At 41.2% G+C, this 19,205-nt stretch overlaps 1 protein-coding gene across 2 annotated transcripts in view; it reads right to left on the bottom strand.

Annotated features, from left to right (window-relative positions):
- Positions 1-4,801: 4,801 nt before the first annotated feature.
- Positions 4,802-19,205, bottom strand: part of LOC133140003 (dual specificity testis-specific protein kinase 2-like) — a 32,947-nt gene continuing 18,543 nt past the window's right edge. For both annotated transcript variants that reach the window (XM_061259501.1, XM_061259502.1), the window contains 7 exons: positions 17,127-17,248; positions 15,647-15,695; positions 15,335-15,484; positions 10,561-10,734; positions 9,612-9,695; positions 7,458-7,544; positions 4,802-6,927 (listed from right to left, as the gene is read on the bottom strand). In XM_061259501.1, the coding sequence (XP_061115485.1) occupies positions 6,826-6,927; positions 7,458-7,544; positions 9,612-9,695; positions 10,561-10,734; positions 15,335-15,484; positions 15,647-15,695; positions 17,127-17,248 (768 nt within the window). In that variant the 3' untranslated portion in view covers positions 4,802-6,825. The remainder of the gene's footprint in view (positions 6,928-7,457; positions 7,545-9,611; positions 9,696-10,560; positions 10,735-15,334; positions 15,485-15,646; positions 15,696-17,126; positions 17,249-19,205) is intronic.

Here is a 19,205-nt window from a genome sequence, read left to right as displayed (position 1 = left end):
CTGAAAAATCCTAATACATTGATCAAAGACATAACTAAAATATTCGGTCTGTCAAAAACAACTGTTTTATACTTTGTTTTATGCACTGGTGAATTCAGGAATAGCAAACAACCTGGTAGACCACGGAAGACCACTGTTGTAGATAATCAAAGAATACTTTAAATTGTGTAGAAGAACCCACCTTTAACTCTCAAACAGATCAAGAACACTCTCCAGGATGTAGGCATCGATGTGTCAATGCCTACCATAAAGAATACACCAGTACAACCTCAGACGATTATGTTTAGTTACATTTTTCATTGGCCAGAAGTTTTTAAGGGCATTCTTCCCTTATTTAATCTGTAGTCATTATTTTCTTGGATGGGTATGTTGTTAGGAATGAAGAGCTTCAATGAGTTAACATACTTTGTTACTTCAGTGAAGACTGAGACATGCCATTCTGCCCACAACCTTCAGCAATGAATAATACATCCGCATTGAGTTCTCTACCCAATATCCTAAGAGTGAACTACAGTCTATTAATGCATTGTATAACACTGCCATCTACTGGGAACATTGTGATATTCTCGCCATTACACTATTCCTTTGATTTCTTGGTCTTTAATCAACCAAACCAAATATTTATTTTATCATACTTTCAGAATCCTACTGTGGCTGCTTTAGTGAGAAAAATACAATTCAATTGAAAGAAAGTAATTTCAGAGAAATGAAAAGTATCAGCCAATGCTATTCTTAGGTCACTGAGGTGACTCCAGGGGAAAGGTGGCATGCGAATGATTTCAAACATTGTGATACTTTGAACATATACAGATAAAATTAGAAAATAAACGAAAGACAATAAAGATAGTTTTATATGTTCAATATTGTCATGTCACCCCTAGGCTGGGATACTCCCCATCCCCCTGCCATCAGTCAACCAAACAGAAACACAGAAATGGTCATGCAATGTAACCAAACACTCTGCAATTAATTCATAGCGTAAAGTGGGTGTGGTAGTTAATAATCACCTTTGAATTTGAAAGACAGTTCTGGCACCAGGGAATGAACAAAGCACGCAGACAAAATGTGAACAAGATTTACATGCACATGTACAATATTTATCACAACCAACTTCATTGGCTCACTGTGGAAAAGTGAGCTTCATTTTGGATATCAGATATTGCACGGACCCCTTCACACCATTGCTCCCCAGCCTGTACCCCCAGTAACCCCCACAATAATTATTATAATTAGTTGAAAAGTTCATTCGTGCCACCAGTGCCAGCTATGGATATTAACGATGCTCTGGCTACTGCTAGACGTAACCATAGCAACTGGTTATAACGGTTGACAATTTCTAAAAACAAATCCTTATTCCTACACAGAAGTCCTAATTTCTGAAAGGTACCAGGTTCTTGCTATCCTTGATAGACTCTGAAGACCCTGCAATTTATTTTTAACCCCTCTTAATCTCAATTAGCATAAATATTCTATTATACTGGTTGGACACTACAAGGGATATTCAATAAAATAATATTTTAAAAAAATATTTTCACTGACAATTTTTTTGTCATCCAAGACAGGTATTAGATAAAACATTTTATTACTTCTGCCATATCTCAGGTGGATATACATAACACAAGCAAGGTCTACATGAGAATGTGTCATATTAGTCTCAGTACATGGTATTTTATTTAGGGGTTCATTTAAAACAATAATTTTAGGATTATTTTGGATATTTAGAAACAAGGATGCTGTCCTCAAAATCAAGATTTATATTTTGAAATAGATTTTGATAATAGATTTTTGAAATTATTTATTTTTGGAGACTTTTCTATTTAGAAACAGATTTATTTTTATTTATTTATTCTTTATTTCACCCTTCATATTGTACTTTTTTGTCTGTATGGAAGGGAATCTATTCAAAATGATTTATGTTAAAATAATAAAATAAAAATACATGTGTAGAATTATTATATTTTATGAACAAAACATTTCCTGAAAAAAATAATACGAGAAAGATCTAGGAGGCAACCAAAGATATTTCTTAATGCATTTGGTTTTTAGTAACATGTATGGAAGATCTTTTGGCATAGAAAATGAACTATGTATTTTTTTTTCTAAAACAAATAAAGTGTTGTAGCACAACCTAGAAAGTGAATAATAATTCATAAATGCAGTAGATTAGAACAGTTGATATGAAGGGTTGGTTGAACATCAGGTACCTCAGTGGACTCATACTGAAGTGTATTCTCTGAAGTGTATTTTCATGTTTTGTAACTATATACAAATATGAATTGCAATTATTAGGGACGAGCAGTTACAGTGACACTCAACGTTGCCAGGTAACAACATGAAAGCAAGCCACTCTCAATGCTGCTGGTAGTGTCATAGGCATTTACATTACCAGTAGACACAACAATATGAAAATATTCATTGGGTGATGCAAAGCATGCCTTGCTGAATTACAGCTGACAGCAGTATGTTTCATGGTCATTCTTGGTGTGAAAATAAACATTATGGGATGACACTTTTAAATGAAAATAGAATTTCAGTTGGTAAGTGCAAAGTATGCATTCATATTTTGCAACATGAATTGTGGATCTGTTTGTTCAACCCCCCACTCACATTGGAGAATGTAACAAATTGCATGCATTTTAGGATATCCATCTAAATTCAACACATTCTCTAATTTGTTTGTGGGTATTTTACAATTGAGATATATGCTGAAACGACATGCAGTGAGCACTTTATTAGGTATTTATTAGACATATTTTTTATATGTATTAAATCTTCTGCTGCTGTAGCCTATCCACTTAGAAGTTTGACACGTTGTGTGTTCAGAGATGCTTTTCTGCATACCACTGTTTTAATGTGTGATTATCTGTGTTACTGTCACCTTCCTGACCAGTCTGGATCTTCTCCTCTGACTCATTAACAAGGTGTTTTTGCCCACTGGATGTTTGTGGATGTTTGTTTTTTGTACCATTCTCTGCAAAATCTATGGAGACTGTTGTACAAGAAAATCACAGGAGATCAGCAGTTTCTGAGATACTCAAACCACCCTGTCTGGCACCACCAATCATTCCATGGTCAAAGTCACTTAAATGTCAAGTGTTCCCCATTCTGACATTTGTTCTGAAAAACAGCTGTCTGCATGCTTGCATGCATTTAGATGCTGCCACATGATTGGAAATTAACAAGCTGATGTACAGGTCTACCTAATAAAGTGCTCACTGGGTGTATATTGTTTCCATCCATCCATTATCTTAACCCGCTTATCCTAAACAGGGTCGCAGGGGGGCTGGAGCCTATCCCAGCATACATTGGGCGAAAGGCAGGAACACACCCTGGACAGGTCGCCAGTCCATCGCAGGGCACACACACCATTCACTCACACACACATACCTATGGGCAATTTTGACTCTCCAATCAGCCTATCCTGCATGTCTTGCATGTCTTTGGACTGTGGGAGGAAACCGGAGTACCCGGAGGAAACCCACGCAGACACGGGGAGAACATGCAAACTCCGCACAGAGAGGCCCCGGCCGACGGGGATTCGAACCCAGGACCTCCTTGCTGTGAGGCGGCAGTGCTACCCACTGCACCATCCGTGCCGCGTGTATATTGTTTTACAACTCAGTAGTTACAAAAGCATGAACCTCGACAAAAACTGTCTGCTTTGCCATTTTATATATTTTTTAGACTTGGTGGCCCCAAGACACAACCAATCTCAGCAATTCTTCTACGATCTTGGGTAACTTATGGCTTCCCTCACAATTGTCTGTGGGGATATGCACTTGCATCCACTTCTTGGCAAGTTTACAACCATTCCATATGTTTTATGCCCTTTTATTATAGCCCTTACAGTCCTAAGTGGTATGTTTAACCGTTTATGTATTATTTTGTACTCATTACCAGACTTACATTACTGCCATTTGGCAGATGCTCTTATCCAGAGTGACATACAGTTGATTAGACTAAGCAGGAGACAATCCTCCCCTTGAGCAATGCAGGGTTAAGGGCCTTGCTCAAGGGCCCAATGGCTCATTGTGGCTACACCGGGGATCGAACCACCGACCTTGCAGGTCCCAGTCATATACCTTAACCACTAACCACTACGCTACAGGCCGACTTGTGACTACTGAATTGACAGTTCTTTGAATTTTCCCATGCTGCTGGATGACAAAGGGATTTTGCATGTTTGTTACCTCATTTGTATACTCCAGTGAAACAGGAAGTGATGGAAAGCACAATCTAGTTCCTTTAGACTGAGATTAACTACATTAAGTAAAATTGTATAGCCAATTTTACTTTGCTTCATTTTATTTACAATAATTGTTAGGGGTGGCAATAATTTTGGCCACGTGGTTTTCAGAAAAAATGAGATAACTAAATAAGAAAACATTGAACATGAGAGTAAATGTATTGAAATAAAATGATAGTTTTCCCATATATTTGAACATGAAATATAGATCATTATCCATGTTTTTGTATTATATGCAGCCCCTTTTTTCCCATCTTACAATGTTTCCTGATGGTTATTGGGTGTTGGTGCATACATTATTGCCTGTAGTCTGACCCATGCTATGCCTGCTTACAGACTTTGGTGTGTCTGCTTGTTACATGCATAACCCTCAAGGTGGAAGGTGGTCTTCCAACATGGTGATTAAACTGAATGAGTCACAATATTTCTATACCAACATGCCTTTCACCTGTGTGACAAACCCATATCAGTGACCAAATACCACTATAAGAGGCACGTGTTTCCAGTAGATATTTGAATTGGGAACCATCTCTCCTCCATTTCCCAGAAAATGAAGTGGTTTTTAAAATTTTTATTCAGCATTTTCCCTCAAGCAATTTAATGGAGAAAAGCCTTTCTATTTACAGCGCACAACTGTGTTTGCAACTTTGAAATAATAGAAAAAATGGTAGAACATTTTTTTTCTTTCTCTTGGTATGAAAAAGCAATAGTCATTTAAATCAACAGCCAAATAAACAAACGGTGACTCTCCAGAACTTGTGCTGATCTGTCGGCTTCCATTAAGGGTTTTTAATTATATTTTTTGAAGATCCTGAGAAAGAACATTGATTCCACCATGATATGCAGCAGACCTGACTGAACGGTCTGAAGCGGCCCACAATGGAACATGTCATAGTACAAAAAAAGCATAATAATTTGTTTTAAACAAGAGGTTGTCAGAGCTCCTTGGACCACCATGATCTGGTTGTGTGGTTATGCTATATAGTGCTGAAGTCCAACAATTCTGAAAATACCCTCTGAAAATACATTCTTTCTATCTCCCATTCTATTCTGTCTTCTGCCTCAGGTCTCGCACCATTGGTTCCAGTGCTGCACAATTCCCGTCTTCCACAACCCATCAGTCCATCTCTGATTGGTCCACACAACTAAACGCCTTGAGATGTTTTCTTATGCCACTGTTTGTGTGCAGTAAATCAGTGAAAATCAAACTCCTCATTGACTCAGGAAATACTGAGAAACCTCCTAGAAAGCTCTCTGGCACTTAACATGTGAGGAATAGGTGGTAGCACCAGTGATATACCATAACAACATTGTTTATATTATGAGACAACCTGCCTGTACAACCAAAATATTTACACATATACAGATATATGATACGAGTTCGGAAAGACAAGCAGTGAGAGAGAACACAAAGGATTGAACTCAAGCCACCAATGTTCATAGTAAATCTGGATTACAGGGGTAATTGAGTTACTACAGCAATTAAGATGGTTGCTGCAGCTCAAGCTAGTTAAACGAGATTTCATAAGATGGCACCACACTGACTGACTTCCTTGTTAGATGCTATCAAATCTGAATCTATCCTACAAAAACATGATCTGTGGGTGAATTAAAATGGTTGGTATGAGGAAAACGAAACAAACAAACCATTCAAGGCATGCTCAGTCCAGACACCTTGACTCCTGTTGTCTGTGTTTGTATAAGGAAATCCAAGAAAGAGTTTCCATAGAGTTGAGCTCAGTGGCTAATTCATTTCAGTAATCACCTGTGTAATAGCAGCACTTTAAAAAACCCACTGCATTTTAAAAAACCCATTGGCCAATATAATATATCTCTGTCCAGCCAATGAAAGGAAACCATGAAAAACAAGGTCAACAAACAACTACAAAAACACACAAAAGGAAAAAGGAATGAAAAAATACATTTGTATCAACAGAAAAGTGCCTGTATCATCAGTTACTAAACCAACACACTGTTCAATATAATATTTTACAGGAAAATAATAATACAATTAAACAAAGAATCATTAAAAAGCCATTCTTAGACATTTTTCTAAAACAGTGAATCCTTTGTCATCAGTCAAAACATAAATTCCACTCAATATTTGTGTAAATTTGGTCATTCTTTTCAGATGGCAAATGCATGATGTTAAAGGTTGGGGCATGGGAGTGAAAAAAAAAAGAAAAAGTCCACCATTGTGTGACCATAGGTTCAACCTTATGATCCTCAGGAGTGCAGTCTAGTATGGATACGTGGTAACACTGATGCGTGCACGCATGTGCGCATGCACATACACACACACATGCACACACGCACACCCGCACACACATGCGCACACACCCGCACACACACACACAACACACACACACACAAACACACATACACACACACACACATGCCGTGGTGTTCCAGAAATTGGGTTCCACGTCCACTACAGAGCGTCCCATAATCCGTAGAGTCCTGCCAATGAGAGACCTTCCCCATCTCTGATCTGTTAGGTACAGATCTTGTCAGCTACCCAAATCAATGGGGTCCTGGTTTTTGAGAGGGCAGTGGGGAGAATGGCTTATGGAGAGCCCTCAGCCAGTGGTCAGCTCTGCATTTGGGGGTTCCAGAGTCTCTGCAATCTCTTCCAGCTCGTCCAACAGCTCTGTGAAAGAAGGCCGTCGGAAAGCGTCCATCTGTGGTGGAGAAAAAGGTCTAAGGTGGGATGGCACAGTTTGCAGTATCATTTGTCACATCGGTCTCTTAAATCAGTGATACAGTAGAATGATCACAAAATTTGGGATAGGAAGCGATCACTTTTATTGGAGGCATACCGATTGCTGACACAATGGTTCTTAACATTTAACATCAAGTCATTTAACATGATGTTTTTTCCCCACATAGCAGTTTGTTGGGTATTTGCAATGTGAACTGTCCTAAATGCTACAAGAGCAGTTCCCATTTGGGATCTGAACCAGACCTGGGTCAAATACTTTTCTGCACTTGTTTGTCCACTGCATGTCTGATAAGAACCTAGGAAATACTCTCAGAAAGTGCAAACCCCACCTTATGGTCTTCTTGGTTGGCTCAATTGCACCAGGCAAGATCAATCGAGCACAGAATAGTATTTGAATCCAAAAAAACGATGCAAGTCTGATCTGAACCTACAACCTGGTTCCCACTGGTGTCACAGTGAGCTTGGCTGGCAAAATGATGAGGCACTCACCAGACAACAGCTGGATGCCAGCTCCAGCACACGTGGCGGGCACCCAGTCACCATTTTCTGGAACGCCGTCACATCCAGGCCGTAATCCTGACAGGCACACAAATGTAAATGATGCCTATGATTCAATGACCATCCATATAGATAATAATAACAATTGCCATCATCATAATGGGCTGTATTCATGTAGCACCTTTCAGTGTTCTTTAAAAATGTATATTTAGAGTCAGACTTTATTTCAAGGACCTACTGTATCCTTACCATTCAGTGACAGTACATAAATAAAAATTTGGTAGCTGGTCGAAAGATGCAATTTGGCAACTTCTGGTGAAGCCCCTGATCTTTAATGACCACAGGTAGTGAGGATCTTGGTTTAACATCTCATTGGAAAAAAATGGCATCTTCTTCAGCAGAGCATCCCTGTGACTATTTCATCCAAGTACTAATCAATCCCAAACATGTATGGAGAAATGGATTCTACTTGTGAAATACGGTAACAGATAGGAACCTTATGTAAAGCTAAATATGTGTTGTGATGATTGAAAGAGCCGTATTCACACAAATATGTGCTGGCACTTCATTCGGCACTGTCCTTTATGTGCGTGACACAAAAGAACCGCTGTATCGGCAAACATTAACCACCCCCACCCATCACCGTCCAACAACCCAACCCAATGGCAGCACACAGGGCTGGGTCAAAGGTCATCATAACAATGAATGTCAACCTGTTCCTGGCTACATGATGAATATTGGAAGGCAGTTCCTTTCAATGACTGTAATAATTTAATTCAGTTAGCTATGAATATCAATTCACTGATTTGTTCAGCCATACGTCTGGCTAGCCAAAGAACTCAAAGAACCCATGATAAGTCGCTCTATGAACTTTGATGACAAGAGGACACACTGACTGAATATCTACTTGCATTCATTGAGTAGGGATTCGCTCAGTGAATCCTGGAATCAAAATGTGAACATGTGCGCCTAATAGTAGTGGCTAGTTTTCTTGGCTAGCTATCCAACTGTAACCTGCTAGCCAGCTAGCAATAGGCTAATAATGTTTTTTTCTTACTGTTACCAATTGCTGGTAGACAACTGCCTGCTGGGTCTGGGGCAGTTACAGCTAGCTCTAGTGTTGCTCTGGCAGTTACAGCTGGCTCTAGTGTTGCTCTGGCAGTTACAGCTAGCTCTAGTGTTGCTCTGGCAGTTACAGCTAGCTCTAGTGTTGCTCTGGCAGTTACAGCTGGCTCTAGTGTTGTTCAGACACTGAGATGGCTAGTTGTATATAATGCCAAGAAAGCTGGCATTTTCTCAGCTTGGTAATCTCCGGTATAAGCATGACCAACTCCTGTTTTCTATATGAATACAGATACAGATACGTTTATTAGATGAACAGATGAAGATACAGATAATGTCTTCTCTGGCACACCCTTAATAAGGAGTATATAATTCAAAATAGTATGAAGCAGTAGATTGTATCAGGATGAACTCCTACATAATTTAAACAAAAACCCGATGGAATGGCCACAAGACCATTTTTTATTAGTGTGAATATTACTGCACTAATACATTTGCCAGCCTTTAACTGATTAAAATTGACATGACAAATCACCATCAAAGAGCAATGGTCATTGTTATATCAGATTGAAAAGCCTTTGATTTCTCAAATGCATTTCGGCAAAACCTTTTTAAGAAAGAAAAAACAAAAAAAAGATGAAGCAGCTAACACTAAAATATCTTACCTTTAATCAGTGTAATTGCTGAACAAATCCTGAATTAAGCCTGCTATCTTCCCTTAGAGAATGACTAGGGTCAGCTTCTGGTCAATACTGATGCATCCTGCCCCATTAGAACAACCATATAATAAGATCTATTCAGGAGTAAGAGGGCTGGAATCAATAGACTCTTACGCCCTGCTCACATGCAGAACCTGAACTGTAGAGCATTAGCTGCCATAGCAATTCACAGTATGCCAGGAGTCACCAGACAAGCTTTTCCCGTCTCTTAAGCTCTGTCGACATTGACAATGATAACTTAATTATAGACCGTGTGCACACTTCAGCATCCAATGCACGTATTCCTCATTAGATGTGTAGAGAAGGCCACACTTACAGCAGCCCCACCAGTTACTGGCGTGGCTACAGTCGCAAAAAGGCTTACCTGGGTCCTTGGGAGGATCTCGGGGTCGGCTGTGATCCGGCCCAGTATTTCACAGAGCACGATCCCGAAGGAGAACACGTCCACCTGGAGACAAAGCGCAGATCAATGCTGAACTGATGGTTCTATCAGTGCATTTAAATAAATCTCAGCAGAGCGCTTGATTGGATAGACCACTGTATGTAAGATTTTCCAGTATCTTCCCTCATCAGCACTGGCTCTAGACCAGTGGTCCTCACTCCTGGTCTTAGGAGGGCTGCAGGGTTTTTGTTTTTGCTTTGATATCAGCAACCAATTCAAAACACAAGAAACGGGGGTTATGTATTACGAAGGGAGTCGAGCGTAACCAGGCTTCACAAAACAAAATAACGAAATAACCACTAACTGGTTTAACCGGTACTACAAAGTTATCAACTTGCTTTGTTAACCAAGAGCTGTGCACGTGTATGCAAAAATGAGGCCTATAGCAGTGCAGCTTGGGCCATAGACTACTTCAGCATCATGTTTCTCACCTGAGGAAAAACTGATATGAAAAAATATAATGGATGGATACAAAGAAGTTAGAACATGAAACACTCATAGGCGAATAGCAAAAAGTAACACCGATTCCACCAACAATGCCAGGGACAAGGGTTGGGAAAAATAGCGAATAACATAAATTTGTGAGTTATAAACTTATTTAGGCTATCATAACTTAACAATACAGTTTATTTCTGCTGTGGGAATTAGGTTACACATTCCAGAGCTGCTCAAATTTAATTTAATACAAGATAATTACAATTGTTGTGCCTGAAGCTAAAAAGGTTTTTCTTCAACTCACACCAAAGTTTATTCTAGTAGATAGGCTATTCACGGCAGGATTTAAGAAGCTTGCATTATGTTGGCTACTGTATTCTTTCCATTGAGCTTCACTGTAGAGAGCCAATGTGGCAGTTACTTGGCGGTTAATTACTTTGCGGTCATAGGGTTCCCCTCGCAGCATTTCGGGGGCCATCCAGAAGGCGGAGCCCACCAGGGACAGCTTCCTGTCGGGGTCCTTAGCGGGGAGCTCCACCACCTCCCGGGCCAGCCCAAAGTCTGTCACCAGGGCCTCCCTCCCCCGTGCCGTTACCCTGATCAGGCAGTTCTGCAGGGACATTAGAGACATTACAGCAGGTCAGAGCACAGCTAGTTTCGTTTTTTCTCCCTCTTTTTCTCTCTTGCACATTTACTGCCCCCATCCCATCATTGCTTTTTCCATGTGGGGTGGGGGAGTAATTTGAGTAGTAGACTTTATGTGCAACTGATGTAGTGGGCGTAGGTTCAGCCATTTTGCGTGTTCCTGCCTGAAGACGCCCAAGCATGCGGAGTACAATGGCCAATCGTGCCCAATCACTGTGGAATGCAATGATAAGCAGCCCCTAGCTAGCTTTTGGAAATCTCAATGCTTTCCATAACCTACAATTTCAATTCACGCCCCTCAATTCAGTTTAATCCGCCAGATTATCTAATATCTGTCTTCACACGTCAAAGACAAAAAATGAAGTCATATTTGCTGTATTCAACGAATCCAGGGAGCAGGAAAGATCCCTGTTACATGGCATTTTTGGGCCATAATGAAAGCTATACATTACAAAGCATTATCTTTGGTGCTGCTTACAAACATATCTGTTCCACAAACACCTTGACGATTTGATGTAAACCCCCCTCTGTCGTTCCACTTCACAACAAACCATGTGCTCTGTTTTCTTGAAATTGATCTACCAGAAGAGGGCAGTGTATCTCAACCTTAATCTGCACACCTGTCATAACACTGACTCTGTCCCTTGCCTCCCACCTCCCCCTCTACTCCTCTCCATCTCTCTGATATAACTTCCAGGCACAGGCTATGGAGTACGGAGCTACAGTCACTGAAAGGGCAGTGACTCAGTCATTCACCGCTCACGTATGATTACCAAATTGCCTGCCTCTCAGTTTGGGGCTTCTTGCCGGCTGTGATTACATAAAGACTGGTTGGAGTGTGTGATGAGGGGGACTGCGATGGACTTCCACTGTCATGGTTCAGCCAAACACAGTTACCTGAAGCATTCAGTGTTCCATGTTAACAGAGAATATACGAGAGAGGTTGGAGAGGTTGTTCATCGAGTGCAATGGTTTTAGGGAACCTTAAGTTGTAATATCCCCACCTCTCCATCCACACATTAATATGTCCAGGGTTAATTTAAGTCTAACAAAGTACATATGTGGGACTATATATACTCTGTTAAGAGTTGATTTAATACTGAACAATGGTTTAGAGACTTCTCGCCCACACAGTACAACGTCCAGTGTTAGTTTCACTCTAACAAAGTACTAGGGAATGTATATACTCTGTTAGAGTTGATTTAACACTGAGCAGTGGTTTAGAGGCCCTGGAGTAAAGCAGGCATGCAGTAATTGACCCAGGTCAGTGAGATTTCCGATCATCACCTCCCTGTGCTGTGATAAATGATTCAGGGCTGGCCTGGGCCTCCGTAATGAGCCACCTTGCAGGTAATCCACCAGCTGCTCTGTCATCTGCACACGCTCGGCACTGCTGTCTTCGTCCCTGCCCTGCTGCCAGGGGCGACAGGCCAGAGGGGGCGACCGTCACCATGGGAACCACGGGACCGTTGTGCAGAGAAGCGAAGCCAGGCTCCCGCGTGGGGAAAGAAAAAAAAAGGAAAAAACCAAAGGGGAAAAACTTCCAGGCAAGAGCGGCCTCTGGTTTCTTCGTCTGTTTCCCATTAAACTGGGAAGCCACCGTCTCTACAATTTCCATTCGGTAGCCTGTGATTACGCAGCAGTCTGGGGATCTCTCCAAACCCCTTGCCCCCCAACCTCTCCCTAAACCCCCCTCCCCTCCAACAGGCTAAATTTAGCCAGTTCCTGCCAAGGCCTGCAGTGGGCTCTGAGCACAGAACAGGGCTAGGGTTGATTTCAGGTCACAAGACTGAATGGGGAGTGGTGGCTGTATGTATTAATTTTCATAGGACATGTGTTAATAATTAATCCCATAGAGAACAATCGTGAGAACATAAACATGTGATTTTAAAATACAAAACCAATCAAAACAACACTAAAGGGATATTATTTTTTCACGGCACTTTATCTTCCCACCTCAGTCCTGGTTTATTACGGCATTGTTATTATGGAGGCCGAGCAATTATTATTATGGAGGCAGTGCCATTGGGTCAAATCCTCAGTACAGCACTACATTTGTACAAAACAGGTAATTATCCTGTTCATTATCCTTAACATTTCAGCAAACATCTAGCCAAATAAAACTTCACAACTGTATGCACGGACAGGGAATAAAATCATCTATGGACTGTAAACTGACCTACATTATTTTCTGTGCTTATTGATCATACATATTTTTTGGAATCCAGTGAGAGTGCTTGGGTGGCAAGTGCTGATTCACATCAAATGGAAGAACAATATTTTATGCTTACATCGCTGATGAGATAAACAGTCATCTCCACCCACCCCTTTAGAACTGGGGCATCTCCACACGTACAGTGGAGTTTGGGTATAACAGCCACAAATCTTTACACAGCTCTGCTCAGCGTTTTCCGTTTGAACTGAACGCACAATGACACTCCGTATTTTTTAACGAGAGGAATACGGAATATAACAGTTCACTGCAAGGTCCAGGGCTGCTCGTTCTGAAGACGCCCTTGCTGTCAATAAAGACATCATCTATGGTGACTACTGCCTCCACTCTTTGAGCTGACGAACCTTCGGGCTCAGTAAACGAAACCTTCCTCCCTCGGAGAGCATGTTGCTGCCCTGCACGTCAATGTGCAGTCATTAATATTCACACTTCTGCTCCCAGTATTCGCTTTCAAACAGGCGGTGAGTAGGACGATCTTGAGCTCTTGCTCTATGGTGCGCGCGCATGTGCCCACATATTTTTGTATGGGCATGTGTGTGTGCATGCCATGTGCATACGGTGCAGTCTGTGTTTCTCAGCATCATAATTGCTTCCTTGGCTGTGAATGGCCTAACTCTGGTCTATGTTGAGAAATGCCAATAATGGACTCTAATGACAATCAAAAGCCTAGAATCAAGACTATATGCAGGATGCTTTCTCACACCGGCACTAAGGAAGGGATTGGATACACTTGACTAATCAGAAAGAGCCGAGAAGCAAAGTGTCCAATTACTTTTGGTCCTAAAATGGAGGAATGTAATTCCTACATGGATCACCCAATATGGATGTGAGGTGACTTCATTTGAACCTCATATTCATTGTTTTGTTTTCAAATCCAATGTGCTGGTTTACAGAGCTAAAAGTGTCATAAATTGTACAACTATCCAAATACTTATGGACTGCACTGTATGCGTGAGTGTGCGTGCGTGAGTGTTTGAACAGCTGTGTTCATGTGTCAGTGTGTGTGTCCGTATTTCTGTACTTTACAATGATTCTGCGGTTCCCAGTTGAACTGGAGTGCCTGCTTGTGGGATGGCACCCTTTAGATCAGAAGTGCATTAGCATGTGAATAAGGCTGACCTTCCAGCCTGGTCCCCCTACATTTACACAGGAGGCTCTGCCTACATCTCCCTCCAGCCTGGCAACCAAGAGGGCTCTTGCAGATGAGCTCATCTACTGATTTTCATTATACGAGAGAGACGAAAGAGACAGAGGGGGAACGAGAGAGACAGAGGGAAGAAGGACACAAAGAGGAAGGAACAGAATGAGATAGCACACAACGAGTAAGTCCAAACAGCAACAGACTGCTTTGTGTCTTTTTGCTCATTTAAGTACACCAATTTAATTAAAAGAAAGAACATACTATGCACTTTAAACCAGACCATATGAACCTCTGAACAGAAGACTGTTTTGTGATGAGAACAGGCCATTGATCCCATCCAGACTTGCCATTTCTCCTAAGGTCTAGAATATCCAGCATTGTGTGAAGTCTGGTCAAAAACCTCAGCTTCTAGCACATGGCCAGGTAAGCTATTCCATTAATTATCAACTCATTGATGCTGTATACAGTAAAACACTGGTATGTACCACATAAAGTAGTATTATGTTACTGTATTACAGTGCAGTATTGAAATAATGCAATTACCCATTAAGAAAGTTGCTCGGCAGTGCAATACCCGAATAGTACTGTAGCTAGCACAGTAGCTCAATTACTGCAGTAATTTCATTCACAGTATGGCTGTAGCACTGTAAAGCAGGTATGACGCACCGCAATAATGCAGACCAATGGCAGCTGAGGTCATTAATGCAATAAAACGGATGTGTTATGCAAGATCATTTGCCGTGCAGGCCGTTCCATCGGACCGTAAGAGACGGAGAGGGAACCGATGAGAAATCAGAAGAATGTTCTTGCTGTGTGACAGGACCGCACACAATGGCAGCACTCATCCTCGGCCAGAGGCGGTATGCGCGGCACGCTGGTGGCCGCTCGCATTCCGTCCCATCCTCCTCGGAGGGCAGGGAGTCCGAGAGCAGAGGAACCAGACGAAAGGGGAGTTAGTTTCCCTTCTTTACATTTCCAAGTGAGCGTATACCACCCACTTCTTACTGCGAGCTTCCACCAAGAGAACACCCAGCTAACCAGGCAAAGCTCCTGCGTTGCTGTGAAGAAAATGACAGAGCGGCAAACTTTTCTGAAGGGAAGTGCTAATGCTATTCTGCATTAGCACTAGTTGCTTTCTCTAAGGAAGACAGGCTCTGCCTGTCTCTCTCATGGAATCCAAAAGAGGCCTACCTTGGAGTTGAGGTCCCTGTGGTAGATGTTTTTGTAGTGCAGGTAGATCATCCCCCGTGTGATGTCACAGGCCAGGTCCACCTTCTCACGCCAGCTGAGTGACACGTCCTTCCTGGCCAGGAGCTCCTCCAGACACCCCCCGCTTACGTACTGGAGGAGAGAGACACCTTCAGAGACACCTGTCCCAGCACAGCCATGGGAACCTCTCCTAGTGTTTCTCTAACTTTTAACACACTTCAGTAAGTGAGGTCCTGAGTTTTTTTTTTATGTGTCTCTTCTATTCAGGCAAGATGTCCCAGAGCAGAAACTCACCTCTAGTATTGGGTAGAGCTTATCTTCCTTCACACAGATGCCCAGATACCTAAAAGTGAAGTGAATGGGAAATAAACTGGCCTCAGAATAGATCTTTACTTCCATATCACCCTTCCACAGTTTCACATGAAGGCACAACAGTTACTTTCAATCCCTCACTTATGAATTCATTATTGTTCAGAGGCCTTTTATTTTCATTCTGATTGTACGTACCTGAAAAAAATAGATATCTAAACTTAAGAAAAACATAGCTTTCCTTTTAACCAGCACTGATGCAAGAGTTCATGGGCCCAGCTATTCAGAGTGAAGTTGGGGCAAGGGTGGAAGTGTGGGAGATGTACCTCAGGTAGACATGGAAGAGTTCACGCAACTCATATCTAAAAGGGACTCTGTAAAGATCATACTCCAGACTAGAAAGTAACAGCCCAAGAGTGAGAGTTACTCATTTTGCCAATGGCAATTTTATTCTATGTTATACATGAATGTATTATGGCCACTGGCATGATTGGGAGCCCCATGGTGATTCACCCTAATCCCAACCTAGCACACACAGTCCCACACACAACACACAGTAAGGGCCTGTGTATATTTCATTACACCTCCCATTACGGAAGAGCAACTCCGTGCCAGGTGCTTATTGAATTTTCCAAATATCCGTCAGTAACCCTCTTTGCATGAAACGCATATCGCACAGGTGTTGTGTGCAGATTGATAAGGGCTTCCCCTTGCCCTTGACGAAGCCGAACATGCAGTCATTTGCCTGTCAAACAGTGTTGTTCTGAGCCATGAAACAATCACCAACGCAGGGGTGACTCATGACTAAGCATTGTCTAATTATCTTATTCACATATTGACTGCACTCCATAGTCTTAGGGTGCCCTTCGCTCGGTGAGAAATTACAATGCTTGGTACGAACAAGTGTTTCTGGCTTTAGATAGATACATAGATACTTTATTCATCCCGAGGGAAATTTTAGATTTAGTTGGATGACTCTTTAACTGGACAGATGGAGCTATAAAATCATTACTTTGACACATTATTCACACTAAAAATCTATCATGTTACTACTAGTCTGTTCCAGTGTTTGTGGTTGTCCTTGTTTGGTACAATTGCCATTGGGAAGTGAATTTGGAATAGTCAGTCAAAGAAAAGGTTTGCATTTTCGCACTCTCTACTTTGGTTGACGGTGTAAAAGAAAAAAGAAACAACTGGGATCCAACCCCATTTGTTACATGTCAAGAGTTCCACGTCTGCCAGGGAATCAGTGGCGCCCCATGAATATTTGAACAGCCATGAAATGGTAATCTAAGAGGGGTCAAAGGTTCAGCCCTGTCCCAGCCTGTTCAACTGCAGGCATAGCACAAAACAGGGAGGATAAATTGCAGTCATAAACTTGACTAAACACTTTTGTTCGTGTGAGAGAGGACAGACATGCAGATGGGAGTAATGAATAATTGATGGGTGTTAAAAGGGAACTCACCGGACAATGTTGGGGTGCGAGAGCTTCTGCAGGAGGCTGATCTCTCTTACAATACTGTCCTGGTCCACGTCATTCTTATAGATCTTCACCACCATCACCTTCCTCGTTGTGGTGTGCATCACCTGATCAATGGGAAGGCATTGGGATAATGATTATGCTAAATGTCAATTGAAGTGAACCCTGTAAAGGGTGGAGTCATCACATACTGTAAGCCAAGGACTTGAATCAACCTTGACATGGAGGGCCAATCCTTTTTCTTTTTGACTGGCCAATGTGACATTCTTTACACAGTGTAATGGCTGCTGCTTTAAATATTATACAGTTAGGAGTGCAAGGCTATAAATGAACAATTTAATATAGAAGTTAATTTAGGATGTTTAAGATTGTATGTAACTTGAAAACAGTGAAAAGGTTTTAAAAAACCTTTGCTGTATCATTCTGCATAAAATTTGTCAGTACCTTTGACAAACCTCTCGTCTGACAATGACAATGCATTTAACAATGACAGGGCAGCTTCAAGTCACGATTGCTAAATATAGGCAACTACAATGCTCATCTAGGCTCCTTCTAATTGACTCTTAATTGATTATCTGACAAATGGGTTATGCAATTAAAGACAAGCTGAAATCAAAATTCACCCTTTCCTCAACATTGTCGATTCTTCATAACCATACGAACACGTCTTAAAGGAATATGCCAACATTTTGGGAAATATACTTGTTTTCCGATTTACCCAGATTTAGATGAGATTTTCATTTTCATTTGTGTGCATTCACTGATTCAGTTTCCTTGTTATTATAACTTAGCTTCTCTTTAAGCTGATTCTATCATTTTCAGGTTGCAGTGAGAATCTTAATGTCAGTTGTGAATTCTGTGCAAAATATTGCACATGTCAATGGATTTGATAACAGTCTATTCCTCACAGTCATAACAATGGTAATAGCCCATAGCTGGCATACTAGCAAACTTACAATGGTTAACTATTACCTTGCTAGCTACTAAGTTGTAGACTAAATGTTTGCTAGCTAACAATGTACTAATAAGTATCTAACAAAATGGAACTGCATAGTTTTTGAAGTTGTCATGTTACATCTCAGTGATGTTAGTCTGGAGGCAAAGCTGAAAAGCTACATCCAATTGACAAGTGACATTAGTTGATGTTCAACAAGCTTAATTTTGTCATTCTCTATCTGAAAACAACAAAGAGCACAGCAGTAGTTGATTAAATCCACTTTAATCAGAGTAGAACAATCAATTAATCACTCAGATATCATTAACTATACCACTAGACTTTCTCAACGGGGTCTTCCCAGAGCAATGGGATGAATTGTGCAGTGATTGCAAGAAGCCCAGTGAAATTATACTTATAGGATATCATGCATATGTCCCACAGTCTTGCTTGCTTGTGCCATGGCCTTGTGTGTTTTTTTGACCAATCTAAGGGTTATGTAAGAGGTCTCCTGCAGTTATTAGTACCTGCAAAATACACATATTCTTTTAAGCTACCACAAACACTTCCCATTCCAAAATAAACCCCACAAAAATAGCAACAAAAACAAAAACCCACACAAACATATGAGAGCTGTTCAAAAATGATAAAATGACTTTTTTCCTTCAGTTTAGCAATACAAAAAAAGGCAAAGAAAAAATGTATGTGCATTGTATTTTGCGGTAATCATTAACGGCAATCGAATCAAGGCCACTGTCTGTTATGGGAAGCCACTGTATTTGTAATTTCACTCACGCATGGCTTTCGTGACATTCGTCTGAGAGGAATGCTCGCTTTTGTGTCGCGCAGAGAGGCAAGTGATTAATGTGCACCTTGGCTGAGACTGTGAGAAGTGGAACCATCATGCAGAGCCAATGTTTGTAATCAGCCATTTTCCAACACCAGAGTGCTCATCACTACGCACATTTTTTTTTTATCTAAAGAGGGCTCAGGCCCGATGCAGAAATGCCAGCCCTGCTAAAAAAACAAAACAGGTTTTGAAATAGCTGGTTGCTCATTGACCAGTTCCGACCAGCTGAAGCTACTGTATGTTTTGAAACATCTGGTAGCTGGTAATTTCAAGATGGTCA

The sequence above is a fragment of the Conger conger genome, chromosome 11 (assembly GCF_963514075.1).
Source record: "Conger conger chromosome 11, fConCon1.1, whole genome shotgun sequence".
NCBI classification, from domain to species: domain Eukaryota; kingdom Metazoa; phylum Chordata; class Actinopteri; order Anguilliformes; family Congridae; genus Conger; species Conger conger.
Note: the sequence above shows the minus strand (reverse complement) of the source record. Positions and strands in the feature narration are given on the sequence as shown.